The sequence below is a fragment of the Polistes canadensis genome, unplaced genomic scaffold (assembly GCF_001313835.1).
Source record: "Polistes canadensis isolate GaletaPanama2010 unplaced genomic scaffold, ASM131383v1 scaffold_84, whole genome shotgun sequence".
In the NCBI taxonomy this organism is placed as follows: Eukaryota; Metazoa; Arthropoda; class Insecta; order Hymenoptera; family Vespidae; genus Polistes; species Polistes canadensis.
Window position 1 is genome coordinate 457,995 of NW_014569631.1, and position 19,202 is coordinate 477,196.

At 29.5% G+C, this 19,202-nt stretch overlaps 2 protein-coding genes across 4 annotated transcripts in view; one reads left to right on the forward strand and one right to left on the reverse strand.

Moving 5' to 3' along the window:
• Nucleotides 1–12,325, reverse strand: part of LOC106786824 — a 26,198-nt gene extending 13,873 nt beyond the window's left edge. The window contains exons 1-3 of one of the 3 annotated variants that reach the window (XM_014748623.1): nt 12,286–12,325; nt 11,815–12,177; nt 9,837–10,223 (exon numbers count right to left, since the gene is read on the reverse strand). In XM_014748623.1, coding sequence (XP_014604109.1) covers nt 9,837–10,002 — 166 coding nt within the window. In that variant the 5' untranslated portion in view covers nt 10,003–10,223; nt 11,815–12,177; nt 12,286–12,325. Of the gene's footprint in view, nt 1–2,894; nt 3,599–8,331; nt 8,446–9,836; nt 10,224–11,814; nt 12,178–12,285 lie in introns of those variants that run through there. The other 2 variants (XM_014748626.1, XM_014748624.1) reach the window with 2 other exon arrangements.
• LOC106786823 (tyrosine-protein kinase transmembrane receptor Ror) overlaps nt 1–19,202 on the forward strand; it is a 208,999-nt gene that overhangs the window by 62,955 nt on the left and 126,842 nt on the right. The window lies entirely within an intron of this gene.

Genomic DNA, 19,202 nt, shown 5'->3' on the forward strand with positions numbered 1-19,202 from the left:
TATAATTAATAATTTATTAATATAATAAATTGTATTATATTTTTCACTGAACATTTTATATTTCTTTTTCTTCGATATTCTTTCATGATAGATTTCATCATAGATATACTATCTCTCTCTCATTCTTTATACTATTCTCATTTTTTTGATTCATTCGTTTTGAACTTGTCCTAAACGTAGCACTCATTTTAATCGTACAATACACTAAGCGAGGAAAAGTAAAAGAATGAATAAGAAAAAAATATGAAAAAGGAAAAGAAGGAAGGAAGGAAGGAAGGAAGAGGAGGAAATAAGTATAAAAGGAACATTGTGAGATTACGCAGATTCTATCAACGAAACTCATATCCACCTGGTGCCCCGTGGCGATTATCTTGTCTTTTCCTTTCTTACGCAACGAGAGGAAAGATATTAAAAAGTTTTTCCATAGAACGTCGCCGTGAGGTAACAACTGCTCGAAGAGTATGAGGTAAAGAAAGAAAGAAAGAAAGAAAGAAGGAAGGAGAGTTGAGAGGGGGGAGTGGGTGGGAGTAGGTAAGTGGATAGAAAGAGAAAGATAGAGAGAGGGTTGAGGGTGGAAAGTGTTTTATCCATTATCCAAAGTTTCCTTACCCCGCAACGAACGATTTTACGTATTATTCAGAAACTCAAGAAAGAAAATAAAGAGAGAGGGAGAGAGAGAAAACTAATTTATAGGAAAACGATGCTTTCTTCTTATTTTTAATAAACAACTTTTTATCTAATATATTGAAAAATGTAATTAATACAAATTTATAGTAAAAGTATTGCAAACACATTGATCACGAGTTGGAATATTAGTTATTAATTATTATTGTAAATATCTGTTGTCAAATATTGAAAGATAATCAGGTTATATAATTTGTCCAATATAAACGTTTTCAATCATCTATTTCGTTCTTTTTTATTTTTTTTTTTTGAATATATTCAATATAACGTAAATTTTATATGGTTTATCAGGAATTTGTTATCTCATGCGTTACATATTTGGTTGAATTATTATTTCGAACAGATAAATTGAAGTGTGTAATCACGTGTATAATACATTTATTTTATTGAGAGTCACCTGTGACCCCCATGATGTTAAATTATATTTCTATCTTCTGACTTGATTTACACAACTGTGATAATAATGGTAATATAGCATTTAAATATTTATAAGAGATTGAAATTTTCTCGAATAATGTATTTCTTTGTTATAACCGATAATTTCAATGGCATATTCTAAAAAAAAGGATACCTCCTTTTTATTTTCATTAAAGAAAATTCTATCAAAGATTAGAAATAAATAATACGAATTTTTAGAATAACATTACAAATATATAAAGTAAAGATTTTTTTTTTTTTTTAATAATAATTGTAAATATTTGTAAAGAATTGAAAAAGATAATCAGGTGACAAGATTTATATCGTGTATAAACTTTTGTATGTTTCTATATCTAATTTTTATTATTTTTTTTTTTTGTATGTACGTGTGTGTCTGTATATGTATGGAAGAAAAACTGATGTCGGTTTGGCTTTACTAGTGTTACACATTGTTCTATTAAAACATGGTCGAAATTACGACTTGTTTAATCCTGCCGCACGTAACTGTTTAAAATTCGACCGAAAAAGTTCTTAACGAGTAGTCTAGCTTTCGCGACATTATAAAAGATCCGTCGAGTTTTTCTTTCCATTTTCTTTTTCCTATCTTTATCTTTGTTTCTCTGTCTCTTTTTAGCTTTCTAGTTCTTTTGCTTAAAATTCAACATTGCCCAAGCGACGTTGACTGGAACGCGAAAACTTTGACGCGGGAAAATTAAACGGGTAGAATGGGACTTGCCGTAATTAGAGATCTTTATCGGTGTGTAAATGTTGAGAGTCGTTGTAAGAAATGAAAAGTATAAACGAGTCAAACGAATAAATAAAGGAAGCAACAAAAAATAATACGAGAAAAGTAAGAAAGAATAAATTATATGAATAGAAAATTTTTAAATATGAAAGTTCTAATATTTATATTGAATTACTATTATTTTCTTTTTTAATATTTAGTGTCAATGTTTTAAAAAAAAATTTATATATTTTATATATATATACAATTTACGATATAAAATATCGTCTATTTAAATAATATGATAATTATAATAAAATATCAGTGTATAAAATAAGTTTTTAATGTAATACTAATAAATACTAAAATCTTTAGTATTTTAAATAAAATATTTGTTTATGAAACTTTATGAATATTTTGAGTCAAATATTTCAGTATAATACTTTGTCAGTATTTGATTATAATTATATATGTTCAGTATTTATAATAGAATAACAGTATGAATTATAAGTGATACGTGCTATTATAATAAATACCTAAACTATATTTCAATTAAAATATATTTGTAAATGTATTAATTTACTCTCACAGTATTTCAAGTAAAATATTTGAATATGATATTTTATTAGTATTTTAAATATAGACAATCAGAATTTATAACTGGATATCAGTATGAAATATAAGTGGTCAATATTATACTAATAAATATGACTGCCAATAATTTATTAGTATTTTCAATCAAAGTTAAGTAATTATAACAATATATATATATATATTCACTTATACCAAAATTTAACCTAGATCTCAACACTGACGCAACCCTGTTCTTATTATAAATTTCTATAATCTATTTAAAATACTTACATATATATTAAAATTTATGCTCACACAAAAATATTCACTGATTATTAAATTCACTAAATATTGATAACGAAATTACAAATTTATTGTATTGCAAATATTTATCAATAATATTAGATAATATTGACTCAATTAAATAAAAATGATGAAGATTTTTCTTTATAAAGTATAGTATAGAAAAATAATAGTATCGAAAAATCAAACGTACTTCCCTTTTCATCCTTTCGTGTTCGACTTTTTTCTCTTCTCTGCATTATGCTCATGACCTTCCGTAATCCTCATTCTCTCTTTTGAAATCAATTTCAAACAATTGTTTTCTAATCAACGACCAATACTTCATTTTATTTGTCATCGAATCCAATTGTTTAAACAACCGTGTACAAAATAAACACTATTTTCCAAATGATTTTAAATACGAACAAAAATTTGGATTATGTTATTATTTTAATCATGATTCTTCACATTTATGATTACTTTCTAATCATATAAAAAATGACCAAAGGAAATAAACTTTCTTCTCTTCATTTTCTCATTTCTTGATCTCATGAATCATGACGTTTGACGGTACGGAAAAATGCATCTTAACGCGCTCGAGTTCCCTTTCGCGAAAGCGAAACATCGATCACCATGTTTGCTTCGGGCTTTCAAGTTGGCTTTGAAGAATTCCCCTCTACAGATTTTCGTGAGCTTGCAAAAGTGTAGAAAGCAGAAAGTAGAATTTCTTCTCTCTCTCTCTCTCTCTTTTTCGTGCTTTTTTCTCGTTTTCGTTTTGGTTCTGTCTGTCTCTCCCTCTCTCTCTCTCTTTTTATGGTCGATAAGTTTCTACGGTTTCGTCGATACCGAAGAGCACCGAGAAAAGCTCGGGCACGAGGACGTGCTAGTCGTTTTGAGTTGCCGGGCAAAACTAGTCGGTGGGTGGTTATAACGCCACTGGCAAAGCCTTCTAAACCCCTACCAGTTTCTGCTTCCGTAAGCTATCTCTTCTTATTCTTATTCTTATCCTCCTTCTTCTTATTCCTCTTCCTCATCGCGTCACGAGAGGTAACACGCATATAAACTTTTATACAGCGTCAACTATCTAACTTGATTATCAATTAATTATGTATAATTAATTGAATTATTTAATTATAATATTTCATATCATAATATTATATCTATTTAATATCTTATATTTTACTTTTTTAATATCTTATATTTTACTTTATTTTTTTTAGTGAACTAAGTGATCGAGGTAAAAAATTAAAGTTTATTTATTGTAATGTTTATATATCTTTTTAACAAGTCATAATTAATAATAAAAAAGAAAAAAAAAATTTGTAGTTGCTGAGGAAGTCCCCAGTAAGGGACGAAACGTTCAACAAGGTCATAATAAATTGTTCATCAAATTTATTAAATGTCTTTAATTTCCCTTTGAAACTCATATATACTTATATTTTATATTTCATCCCCTGTAATGAGGTTGTTTATTAATACACATATATATCTGTATATAAGGAGAACCGTAAATTTGTATTATTTGATTATCCTTTCAATTTTTTTTTTTCAATTAATATTCATTTTAAAGCTTCAATCTCTTTGTATTATTAATATTTCTATTATATTTTTTATTGATATGTACATAAACATGTTTATACTAGGTGAATTATATAACTTGATTATCTGCCAATTTTTCCAACTAATATTTAATTAATATTAATACTTTTTGTCTCTTTTAAAATTACAATATTTATTATTTTATAAATAAGAAAAGCTGGAGCATTTATTTACTTAATTATTTTTAAATCATTTCATAAAATATCAATAAATATACTTCGAACGACTGTATAATTAAACAATTTTAACCAAATATGATTTAACACATTGAAATTTAATTAATTAAAATATATAAAATATTCATATTAATTGCTCATCGATAAAAAGAAAAAAAAAGATATCGATTAAATTTTCTTATCTATTATATCTTATTCTAAATTAAGAGAGAGAGAGAGAGAGTCAATGGAAATAAGAAATTTTAAATCATCAAACACAATCTAAATTTAATTTCAAATTAAACCTTTTTAGATAATCTATTAATAAAATTCTATCAATCAGCTTGTTGTTTTCCTTTAACTACGATCTGACTTTAGTTTCACAATCAGTTTAGTTTATGATGTCATGCTTTTATGCTTTACGCGAACAACTATACCAATTAATCTCCTCCTAGTTCCATTTCAAATTAAAATAAACAAGTTGACAACGATTTTAAAAGATGAAATTGCTTTCTTCATACTCTTATGCAATTAATTCTATTTATATACATACAAAAATACACATACATTAAAAAACACGAATACAACACACACATAGCTATAAATTATACTCATGAAAAGTTTTAAAAGTGCAAGTTCCGTGACGTGAGGAAGAAAAATCGTACCACTTGACATAATTATTCCTCTTTATCCCCTCTTCTCCTCCTCTTCTACTATTTTTTAAACTCGTCCTGCGTTCCAATATCATGTGGAAGAATCTTTTTTTTTTTTTTTTACTCGAGGCACGATTTAACGAGACGCACGCAAGTTTTACGTTCTAATAATCGTCATGCACGTGCACGCTAATTCATATATATAATAAGTCATAAGAATATTTATACTGTAAGTTTTAATCGATTGATTTCTACACAAAATGGATTATTTTCAAGATTATTCAATTTTTCAATTAATATTGATTTTATTTAAGAGAAGTAAAAATTTGATATAATTGAATATAAAAAATTGCTCTCACAATATTTACCTAATCATATCAAAAGTATTCTAATGTAAGATGCAAAAGAAGGGCCAATCAAATATTACTTACACAATTAAAAAAATAATCATTGTATTTTTATAATATATCTTTTATCGTAGATGCAAATATATTCTTGTGAGATCAAATTTTTATCACATTTGAGTAAAATTATATTTTTTTCTCTAACAAAACAATAAAAACAAAATCGTAAACACTATTTATTATTTTCAATGAATCGGAACGTATCGTTTTTTGTTATGTGACTAACGCTAAACTTATTTCCGATATTCTTCATAATTAATAGTGGTTCATTATCCATTAAAGTCCTCAGAATATTGTCATCAAGCTTTTTTGGTTTTTCAGTGTTCATCTTAAAGCTTCATGTCATCTGATCTTCTTTTTCTTTTTATTAGGACTTCGTCCTTTTATAATAGCTATTTTTTTTTATTGTTTTTATTATTTTTACCAAGGGTAGGTTGCTAGTCTCACCCTCGAACCCTTGTCTTTTGTCTGGTCCACCGTCCAATCTCTTCACGAATGCCTAATTAAGTATTTGGCATGGAAGTGCTCATCCCACATAGATAAACATTAATAAATATGGCGGAACGTTTAAACAGAAATATTTCATTAACGCTTTAACGCGATCTGTCAAGTATCTTAAAAACAACCAAAAATAATCTCTCTCTCTGTTTTTTTTTTGTTTTTCACTTGTATCCGATAGTATCGTCCATAATCTGGCATCTGGCCTTTTCGTTGGTCTTTCTAACGGGTGTGTCGACAAAAAAAAAGGTATATAAAAAATGTAGAAGCTAAAGAAAAAGAAAATAAAAAAGAAAAAAATTGAAAAGGAGGGTGGGTTGGGTGTGTTCAATTGTTCGTTCGTTTAGAGCATCTTTTTTTCCTTTCCTTTCTCCATCCCTTGCATCTCGAAATCGTCCGGAAAGCGTTTTTCAACGTTCCTTCTAATCGCTCGGTGTTTTTATCCCACGCGGCTTAAATACCCTATAGCTTACTTTCTTTTTTTCTTTTTCTATTTTCTTTTTTTTTTTTTCTTTCTCGTCGCACTTTAAGCGAATGTGCAGCGTACACGAAGAAAAGAAAGTCTCTTGAATAAAAGCTTTTTCTCTCTTTCTCTTTCTCTTTCTCTCTTTCTTGCCAATTCTTATGTTAGCTATTTTTCTTTATTTTTTTCCTTTTATTTCTGCATATAACGATCGATCAACAATATCTCTCTGTGTGTATGTATGTGTTTAAGTTAAACTCCCATCAAAGCGTTGAATTTCATTATCGTTTAATTGCCACGTAGAAATTTTTTACATAGAAAATAATAATAGTACTTGAGTACACACATAAATCATAAAATAACAGGAAAAATAGATTTAAATACCAGGATAAACTAATTATAGATTTGAAACGTTCGGATTCTCTTTACAAGCGCGGTAAATTCAAATGAAGACGTTCCAACACGATACTAAAATAAAACGATAATTTTTTCTGTTTGTTTTTTTTTTTTCTTTTCTTTTTTTTCTTTTTTTTTTCCTTCTTCAATATTACTCATGGTGTACTACAACCATTAGTCTCGAAAGTATGCTGTTTGCGTCGCGTTAAGAGAGAAATAAATTGTACAGGACGACGTCGTGGAACGTTTGATCTGCTTTTTCAGCTCACCCAAGGTCTTCTCAAAACACGGCGTGGGGTCCAATACATACATGCACTATCATTAAAGACGCTACGTTTCCAGTTGGAAAAGATTTTTTTTCTTTTATTCGTTCCATCATTTTCTCGTTGGTTCATTGGTTCATTTTTATAGATCATGGTTGTCCAATTTATCAGATAATATAAATTTCTTATAAATTTTGGAATGATCAAAATGATTAATTCAAATGTTTACAAAAATAACAAATAAAACTGAATATTATCTTAGAAATAGAAAAAGTGTTTATTTTTTAAATGTCGAACAAACAACAATTATAGACTCCACAAAGTATAATTTAGGATGTCTTATAAAAGTTTTAGGAACCTAAGGAAATAATTGTGAGAGCAGTTTACAATTCACGTGCCACAGTTTGTCCAACACTTTTAGATCTCGATCGTGGTCTTAGTGTTTTATCAGTAACGGGTTGGACAAGTAAAGTCAACTTTCTTTACTGTCGATCCAGCTTTGCGAGTCACATTCGTGAGACACGCGAACACACAAGACTTAAATTTATAACTGTGCCCTCACACAAACGGAAAGCAAGCCATAAACACGAAATAACAATAAACCATGTCTCGGTGCGTAGCTTAAAACATTTTTTCTTCTTATCTTTTGAGTGTATAACCAAGCGTACTATCTTTATTACTCTTCTTTTTTAGGTATTATCCGATAATGAAACATTCCTATTCATAATTACACCTAATTTATGTTATTAATACTACATTGAGAATTGGTATATGTTTATATTTACACGTGGGATCAAAAATATTCAAATAATTTCGATTTCTGATAAACAAATGCTTCATAAAATGTAATCGTGTCGAAAATTAGTCAGACGTCCTTTCAAACAATCTTAAGCGAATGACTAATATACGACTATGAATAATACAGATTTATACGTACCCGCCGTTAATGTCTCATCTATCGAAACATTTTACCCCCTTTTTATGTGTTTACTCAAATGAACTGTGTGTAAACCGATTAAACACACTTGTCGATTCTTTCTTTTTACTCCAATCCAATAAAAACTAACCGAATTTTTAGATACTGCTCTTTCACTTTTGATCATTTTCTTTAATTTGGAATTACTTCATACGAACTATTAGTATACCTCTTGAAGATAAGATGTTTGATAAAAGAAATTAGGCGACTTGTTTTCCCACCAAAATAAAAATTCGATACTAACCGAATTTTTAGATATTGTTCCCTTCACGTTTGATAATTTCATTGAATTTTCGATTACTTCGTATAGATTATTATTATTGTTCTTGAAGATAAATCGCGTAAGACGCTCGATAACGGAAACTGGGCGAGTCTCTTTGTCGACTGGACAAAGTTGGTGGGTGCCAAGCGAGTTTCTAAAATAGTTCGCTGCGGTTTCGGCACGCGGCAGCTCCGAATACGTTGCCACGCGAGCTCTATCTATTTGTAGGTGACCGCTGTACACAAACTAACTAAACCCAGACCTGCCAAACTCACGAAATTTCATTTCCTATTGGTTTCTGATCTCAAGAGTATACAACCGACTCTAATGTAAGTCGATCTTCTAGTGAGACACTGCTTTTATCGAGCCAAATCAAATTTTGCTTTGTCGTTTATAGTTATGGTGTCTCACATACATGGCCTTGTATGCGACCATTTTTGGGAGCAAATAATTATTTGTTATTGTTAAAAGATACAGTAATTTCTACCTTAAATTTCAAAATATTCAATGTTAGTTGGACTAACAATAAGAACAAATTTATATAAATTAGTGCATTTTTCAGCTTCCTAACTTAAATTTTCCCCTTAAGTTAATTTGACTAAAGTTCTTCTTTTATCACTTGTTAAATATGTATATTTATTTATATCCTAATCGATCAAATTACCGGACCTTATCCTTATTATCTTTTTGTTGTAATTAAGTATTACTGTTTTGATACAAGTTATAATATAATAAATAAAATAAAATAAAGTTTTTGTATAAAAATAATTATAGTAATAATTGCTATAAAATCAAATGAAAGAGAAAGCTATTGAACAGAAAATGTTCAATTATTATTTCGAACTTGTGATTTGAATTGCTGCGATGCATTTAGTGTTATATTAAATTTGGTGGTCTCCGTGTTCATATATGAACTCGCCATCATTGTGGTTCACTCGATCGATTATTGCATCGTTAATCTTTCCGTATATTAAAATCACGATTTCACATGAAATTTAGTTATACTTAATTGTAGCATCAAATGAAGTCATTTATGCATGAATCAATGTTGTTATTAAGAACAACATAATACAAAAATCGCATCATTACAATATAACAATTTAGTTTTAACCATTTATTAGATTTACAATGTATAACACTGTACAACAAAATTATTGGACCGCCAAATTGAAATTTTTGCACGAACTTTCTGTGCAACTTAATATTTCTTATTGTGACGATAAAATTATTATAAATCAAATCCAACATCACAACAACTGAAATTACAGCGTTCCTAATCTTAAAAATCCTAAATATTGTATTTGATGTCATGGTAATATAAATCTTGATTTATTCTAACAAGAAATTTGAAATCGAGTCTAATAATGGCTAAAAAATGAATTCTTAAAACACCAAACCATTCTTGTAAGACGCATAAAACTTATTCTTAGATCAAAGGATAAATAAAAAAAAAATGTTCATTCATTCTAATTTGAAATCTTTCTTACCTTGTTCAACCTCGGCGTTAATATGAATAGTTCTCAATCTGAGTTCCTCGTTCTCGTAAATCATCCCCCTAGAGGACTTCCGGTCGAGTTTTCTATTTGGTTTCACACTGACGTCCCGCCTTCTTGCTCTGAGCATCCCAACACCACCGACACCGGCACCCGCCATTTTTCTCTCGTTTATTTCTTCTTCGAATTCTACTGTTTCGAGATTTGACACTTTTAATAGTCCTTTCTTAGCGATTGTTTTTGTTTTCTTCGAAGAATCAAATATATCTGATTTTTGTCCACTTCCTATTCCGTTTCCATGGAAATTTTTCACCTTCGAGGATTTCGTATTAATAATACGAAACCTCGAAGACGTTGCGTGTACTCTGTTCTTCTTCGTTGCTGATAACAAATTGTAGAGATCAAAAATATAATAAGATAAATTATATATTTGATTGTAACATTTGTTTGTCTTGTTTTCTTTATTTGGAAAAATATAAAAAAGAAAAAGTGAAAAAAATGTTTGAGTGTTTTTTCAAATACAGAAAACAGGATAAATTTATGTTATAACAAACCAATATTTATATAAAATATTATGTAATATATATATATATAAAATATTCTATGTTGGTATAAACTAAGCAATACAATTAGGGTTTATTTACACTCACTTAGTATGCACTAAGTAGTCCATAAATAAGTTGACATTAGTAATTATTCACTACTGCATTGACTAACATAGTACCCATTTGAATAGAGTAGTAGCTGTTTGAGGTTATGTTACTGCTATTAATTAGTTGTCAACATAAAGTCCTTTTAAAGTTGAGTTAAAAAAAATGAGAAAAATGTTTTCTAAATAACTGAATCTTTGGAAATTAAATCTACCCCCCTACAATAATAGTAATAATAATTTTCTTATCTGACATATATACCATATACTTTTATATATTATGTGTGTATCCTATAAAGTATTAATATATATATATTATATATATTTCCTTAATATATCACATATACTTAAATACATATACTAAAGGAAAAAGATTTAAAAAATATTAAGAGAGTAAAGTAAAAATGTCAAGGGTAGGTTGCTAAAAACTCGTCCTTTTTAAAGTCATGCACTTTTACCCAGCCTTCATTTCCTACCTGTTCCTCTTTCTCCCTCTCACCCTGTTTATATCTGTACTTGCGCATGTATGTGTATGTGTATGTATGCGTTTCTCGGTTAAAAGCGAGCTCAGGGAATAGAAAGAGAGACTTTCGTATTCCTCGAGTAAGTTTTTTAATGCCATCGTAATCGCTCACGCGATTTCTCCTAAACCCTCGACTTTTTTACGATTACTTTTCGTTTTTAACGACCAAAAACCCAACAATTTTCCATTTATTTCGAGAAGATCAAAATAAAACCAAATTCTGTTATACACATTTTACAAGAATTTTTCACAATAAATTCAAACCGGCCAATCGAAGTAACCTAATCGTTATTATCGATTTTACGAACAATTTTTAAACGGAATTATCTTCTCATTTGTTCGTTCGGGGGGTGGTGTGTGGGGAAGGGTTGGTAGGGCTAGGAGGGGAGGAGGGAGAAAGGTGGTGGTGGTGATGGTGTAAATCGTTCGAAAAGGATTCTTCATTTTTCATTGGTCGCGCCAACGTAATTTGCGTTCCATTACTCAGCGTTTATCAGAAAAAGCTCGAAAGCAACCCTGCACTTTCTTTTCATCCCTTTTTCTCTCTTACCTTTCCCCTATTTTATTCCGTTTTTTTCTTTTTTCTCTTTTTCAAATCTTTCACACTCATCCTACTTCTCTCTCATTGCCAGTTCTTATTCTATAATTTAGATTTTGCTTGATTTACGAGGGTGAGTGTAAATAAACCCTAACTCCGTATTTCTTTCTTTTTACCATTAAACTCGCCCCTTTCCCACTCTCCCCACCCACCATGTCCCACCCTTCTGATATTTTTTCTTTTCTTTTTTTTTCATCCTTACTTCGTTGTAATTTATCCCACAGGTTGAGAAGAATTTATCTCTTTGGAATGGATGGATTTTCTACGATCCATCTTCTTCTTCTTCTTCTTCTTCTTTTTAATTTTTATTTTCTAAAGTTTCTTCCCTTTTCGCATGAGCACAGTTAGCAGAGGAATCAAGCGGTCTAGTCGTCGGTGGACTCTTCAAAACCACCTCGTGTCTCCTCGTCATCCACTTTCTCTTGGTAGTGTTGGTATTGCGTTTGTCGGTGACATAGTCATCGTTATAGTAGTCGTTGTACTCGTCTGATACGATGGTGGTGCATTCATTATCCTCTCGAGAGATTTAAAGCCGAAGATGCGTCTTCGACATGTAACCGTGACACTGTAATATTTAATGATACAAGTCGTTTAACGACAAATCAAAACATTTTTTTTCAATTTTTATTATCACGTGCAATGAAAAAAAAAAAAAAATTAATGGTATACTCACGAGTATTATGTATTTCTCTATCTTCTTCTAATTATATTTGAATATCTGAAATGGACAATAATAATTTTTAGTAGTTGGTCAAATATCAGAGGGGATGTTTTAAAAGAACAAAATGAAAATGATGTGAAATAAGAAAGCTCTTTAAAGATAAATTTTGAAGAAAGAGAGAAACAAAATGTTATATTAATAATTATTATATCAACATTATATTGATATTATTAATAAGTTTATTTTTATCATCATTATTGTAATATTGTTATTCTTTTAATTACGATTGTTATTATTATATCACCCTATCATCATACTACTCTAATTATTACCATATCGTTACAATTTTGATGATTAATATCATCATTATTATCGTAACCATTGCACACATTATTACTAAACTGTTAAACCTAAATACTGATCTAGCTATTCGAAGATATAGTTTGCCAATAAGTACATTTCATATCTTAAATTGAAAGAAATAATCTGTAGTAGTCGGTAAAACATCGAAAGGTATGAGAAAGTACAAAAGTGTACTTGAAAGGAAAGAAAAGAAGGGGATGTAAAAGGAGAAAGAAAGCTTAAAAGATAGATTTTAAAGAGAGAAAAGGGCTTGGTTCTTGTCGATGAGTACAAGGACACGGTGTTTGGCCGCTTGTGTACCAAGTAAATGCATAGAATAGCAAAACATGTCGCTTGTGGAAAGCAAGCGTAGGTAAATCCGTACTTTGAAAAGCGTTTTTGCTCTCTCAGTCTTTCTCTCTTTTATTTCTTTTTTTTTTTCTCTTATGTTAGTCTGTAAAATGACATCAAAGGGCGTACAGAAGCTCATACAGAGGCGCGACGCTGAACTTTGTAAAAGTTGAAGTATTGTGTTGGTGTAGGAGGTGTTGTTGGTATAGGAGTGCAGATTTAACAGTTTAGATGGTAGTGGTTGTAGTTTGGGGGTGTTGATAGGGGGATATACGTTTGGGTGGTTTTAGGGGGTCAGAGGATTTTTTAGGGGATTTGAAAAAGGGTGGATATCTAGCGAAAAAGCTAAAACATAAAACCAGGTACGTTGATCCTACATTTTCCGTGAAGTATGGCAGCTTACCGCGCATCCTTCGTCGCATGGATTCATCCAATCGAATACGAACAGAGGACGACGAGCTTTGACAATGAGCGAGAGTAATTGATTAACAAACAACAGTGGAGACCTTACAAAGCTTTTCCTAGCTTTTCAAACCTTTCATCTAACTTTTTCGCTCTTTACCCTTCTCTCTCTTTCTCTCTCTCTCTCTCTCTCTCTCTCCTTTTATTTTTTTTTCCATCTAGCTATCCTTCTCTATTTTGATCATTCAACAGAGTGGAATGGATTGGAACGAATTTATTTTCATTATTTTGCTTGATTTTTAAAGTTGTGTGTGTGTGTGTGTGCACGCGCATTTTTATTTTTTCCGCACAATTTGTATTACTCTTTCGTTTTTGTATCAATTTTAAGTCAAATAGGAAAAAAATAATATAGAATAAAAGGGTGGGGTGGTATGGTTTTTTAAAAATTAAAAATTAAATTAATAAAATTATAATTAAAAATATTCATCCTGATTGTTCATCTTCTCTCTTTAGATTTTTTTTTTTTTATTTTACTTGATATTTTATTTTACTTTACTTTATTTTTTAACTTTACTTTTTTTTTTTTTTTTATTCCTCCCTCTTTATCTTGCCATTCTTTTCCTGCCATTTTTACGCAAATACTACGATACGCGAGATGGTAGTACCTACTCTCAACTTGTATCCTTTTATTTTTTATTTTCAGGAAACCCCCTAAAGTCCGCCTCGTTCTTTTTCTTCTTTATCCCTTCATTTCCCTCTCATATTTAGCAAAAGCGAACCCTTTTTGTCTACCTGCTTGGATATAAAAAAAAAAGCATATGTCGCACGTGTATCTAAAGGGGGAAAAAAACGTAATGATACAAAAAATGTCTATGCGAATGATTTTTAAAATTGATTTCCTCAAAATGATTATTAACATTTTTAATACTTCGAACAAACCGTATGTTGTTTTAAAAATTTTTCATTTAATATCGGTGATATATTGTTCTACGTTAAGTATTTTTTTTTTTTATTTTTTACTTATAGTGTACATATAAAAATTTAGAAAAGAAAATGCATTAATAATACAATGATTATAAGCGTGTAATATGAAAAACATAGTTATTTTTTATATTCTCATATATATTCTCAGCCTTAAATTTAAATTGTAGTACTCTAGGGTACTCACATAGTGTTATGTTCCACTAAACGTCATACTTTCCCTTTTACTATTATTGCCATTACTCAGACTACCATCATACTCACTATTATTATTATTATTGCAAATATTATCATATTATTGTCATCATCATATACTCTACTTCATTTCACCCCTCCCCCTTTTTACTACTATTACACCATTACTAATGCAAGATTATTATTATACTTATTATTATCATCATTCGAATTATTCGTCTCACGTGAATTCATATTTTAGTTAGTTATTTCTAAAAATAATTAATTTCAGTGTATAAGAAAATTCTTTTTATATACTTTTCCTTAATTATATTTCGTTTAAGGTTTTTTCATGAATAAACTGAAATATACAACTTTAACGGATAAAAATACATATTCGCGTGAAGTTATTGAATAAAAAAGAAAAAAAATAATTGAATAACAAATGTGTCCATATCGTTGTGCACTCATTGTCAGTTAGATTAATGTTGATGTTGATATTGGTCTATAGTTGCTGTTGCTTTTGCTTTTGCTTTTACTGTGGTCCGTCGAATTTTAACGATTTCCGTTTCTCGTCGCGTTTTCCATGGATTAGCGTATGGCCTGTACCAAACGTATTACGTCGTTTCGGATTAACGTCGGAGGGTGAACCAGACGGGAGGACGACGAGGGTGCCGTACCGTGCCGATACGAGATTTTCACGATCGTTCGAAAGAGAAACAGAAAAGGAAAAAGAAAGATAGAAAGAGAGAGAGAGGGAGGGAGTGAGTTGGTGGGATGGGAGGGGTTGGGAGGGAAGGGGAGGACAGTTGTGCGCATTTCCCATCTCTAAACATGACGCCTAAACTTATTTTCCTCGTTTACGGATCGACCAGATTCGATTATTTTCATACGCATTTACCCGATTTTCCTATATTTGATGCAAACAGGAAAAAGGAATAAAGAAAATTGAAAAAATATAACATCTTTCTATTTTTACAATTCATTTAATAGTTTATCTTTTTGGAAAAATCAGGAAAATTAATTTTGAAGTGTTTAGGTTTCTTTTAATTACTATGATTGACGTAAAAAAAAAAAAAAAAAAAAAACAGAGAAAATAGTAACATAAATTATACATATGTTTATTAAGATTGATGAATTGTCAAAAACACTAACTAGGATGAGATTTGGGTTGATAAATAATCGATAAATTGAAGCATAAATTTGATCTTATTATAATGATCAAATATTTTTGGCAGTCAACTGTATGTAGGAGTTAAAATTGTAGTAGATAACCACACAACAAAAGATCTTATTGATCTCTATAAACGTACACATGATCGAAGAAACTAGGTCTAATGCTTAGTCATCGAGTTCGTGATTATTAGAAGCAATATCGTTCCCCGCCCACATCCCACCGCCATCTTTTATTTACTCCTATACCTATGGTACATATATACTTACTTACTTACTTTCTTATGCGTCTGTTTAACGTCGACTTTAACTCGACTTTCGTATAACGTATATAACTATTATACCACACCGGAAATCGTTAACACTGTACGATCTCTTAAAGATTCAACTTGATAAACGGAAACAAACGTTTTGTGGTTAAGGAGTTATTAAAGGTCCGATGACGTAATTAACAAGAAAATTTTTACTCATTTTGTTCTTCTTTCTATCGAAATAATTTGTGAAAAATAAATATTTTTCTAATTTAAAACAAAAATAATTGTTGATTTAAAATATAATTAGTTTTTCTTGTTTTCTTTTTTAATCTAATAATAATTGAATACTTTTTCGAATATAACAATGAGTTACTATAATGTTTATTTTATATCAAATTACAGAAAATTGTAAGTTTTGTTGTTCCCTTTTACTTCAATTATGCTAATTAGAAAAATTCTATACGAAGAAAAAATGCATCTACAATTTAGCGGATAAATTTCGCAATTAAATTAAAAATCAAATTAATGTCAACTTTTCTAATATAATCCATTATTAAAATATCTATACAATCGATATATGCACTTAAAATATAAATGAATTATTTTAAAAATTTTATAATCCTAAAAAGATCCCCTTTAAAAAAATAACTCAAAAATCAGTTTAAATCATGCGTACGCGTTTATAATGATCAAAAATATCTCTTATTATGGTTACCTTTTACGATTTCAACTTTTATATAGATACACCATATGTGTATTTACTTAGGTATCGTTTAAAATCCGTTTACCTAATCGTTTACGTAGTAAAACATGAGGAAAACTTAAGACTTTATGTACGCTTATGACTCCTAGCTCGAAGTATAATAACGAGAGGTCATGGATTACATGCGCGACACGTGTTACCGACGTTTAACGGTATGACGTTAACATGTGCATCGACGAGGACGAGGATGAGGATGCGGACAAGGACGAGAACTAGTATGAGGACTAGTATGAGGACGAGAGGAAATAGAGAGGAAGGAAACGAAGAAGAGAATAGTATAGGCGTCGCGTGTTGCGGATGATTTACATGCGGTCACGTAACACCACCTGGAAGTGGTCACCTTTACGCGGCCAAAAGCTACTTTGGACAAACAGCTTTGTAATTGAATCCATTGTAACCTAATTTGTTTCTTATGTTCATTGTCAAAATGAAAAGAAAAATTAGCTGAAGTAGTGTATTTATTTTTAGGTAGAATACCTTGGTTTTATATATAACAAAGTAAAATAGATAATTAACTTTTAGAATTGTTCTAACACTGTTTTAAAGTATTTTAATAATTTTTCCTTGTAACTTTTTAATTAATTTGTTCTTTTGTAATATTTAACTAACTGTAAACCAATGTGTGTGTGTGTGTTTTTTTAAGCTCATTGCCAGAATGAGAGAAAATAATGTTCTGTTTTTCTTTTTGTATTTTTTTTTCATAGTATATGTTGGTTTAACAAGAAAAAAAGAAGTGGTTACCTTTTCAGAATTTGTGAAATACTTTGCTGGAGTATTTTAAATCCTTTTGTTTTTGGACTCTTTAATTCATTTTTTCTTTTGTAATTAAACCCATTGTAACCCAATTTGTTTTCTTGGACTCACAATCAGAATGAAAAAAAAAAGAGTTCCAAAAAGTTACGTATATATATTATTTTATATGAAAAGTAAGTTTACTTTGTTTTTGTTAACTTTTAAAATGTATGTAACACTGCTCGAGTATAATATTTCCTTTATTTAACTTTTCAACTAACTTAGTTTTATAACAAAAGTAGATTTCTTTTGTTTTTATTAACTTTTAGGATTTTTGTAACATTGTTAGAGTATTTTTTATCTTTTTTTTTTTTGACTTTTCAACTAACTTTTTCTAGACGATGTCTCATTTTCTCTTTATTTCTCTCTCTCTCTTTCTCTCTTTCTATATTTTCCTCTTTTTCTTCCTTTTTCTTTCTCTTTCAAGAGAGTGTGACTCAGCAGGCGGTGGGTCACTGGCAAAGATCCAAATGCCACCTTGTTCCGTGTCTCTCAGATGTTCCCTTTACGATTTTTCTATCTTGTCTGTTTCGTGCCTAACTATGCTGAATGTCATAGTTCTTTTATTTTTCGTTTATTAAAGTTAAGCAACTAAAATTCTCATTGTCTTTTTTTTTTTTCTTTTTTTTTTTTTTCATACACTCTTGAAAATTTCTTTTCAACATTTTCTACGGAATATAAACTCAGTCTATACGTGGAAAGAAATACTTATATATAACACATTATACATATAAATAATTAAACTATCATATTGTTATATATTATAAATGTGTTATCATTTTATATAAAATATATATAATTCAGTTAATTTATACATTATTACATATAAGTAATTAAACTATCATATTATTATATATTATAAATGTGTTATCATTTTATATAAAATATATATAATTCAATTAATTTATGAAAAATCTAAATCTTTTTACATGAAATAATTAGGCATTCTACACTTGAAATACTCGTCTTACATGAATTTATATATTTCCAAATTAAAGTATGTAATTCTGTTTTATTTCATATTTTAACAGATTGAAATATAGTTTTTTTTAGTATTTAATTAGTTATTATATGAATTTAAAAATTTCATGCTTCAATGACAAAATATAAACAAATTTAGTATATCTATTTATAAAATAATCGTAAATCTGTTCCTATTCGAAATAATCTTTATTATTTTCAATTAATTTGATTCATTTTTCAAACAACTATTGAATTTCTCGACGAACAAAATATATGGACGATTTTTGTGCAAATTAATTACTATACCTATTGTTGCATACATGTATATACATATATATGTATATATGAGCATACTGTTGGTTAATTGAATTCCATCGAAAATGCTCCTCTAATTGCAACGCAAAGTTTCTATCTTTGTCATACACGCTTTCTCGAGAAGCTTGCAGTACCTACAAAGTTCAACGTTTCTCTCTCTCTCTCTCTTTCTCTTTCTCTTTCTATTCTAGTCCCTTCTAGTAAGGCTTTACCGAACTTTCGAGTTTGTGGAACTGAATCTTAAGTAGCGGACCCTCCAATTTAAACTTCGGTCACGATCGCTATCGTCCTGCCCTTGAATGCGGGTTAACTCGAGACGAATGATCTTCGAATCACGTGACACTTTATTTTAGAAATTTTCTACAAAAATATCCGAATAATCGAATTCATATACACAGTAAAATCCCCAACATATTCGA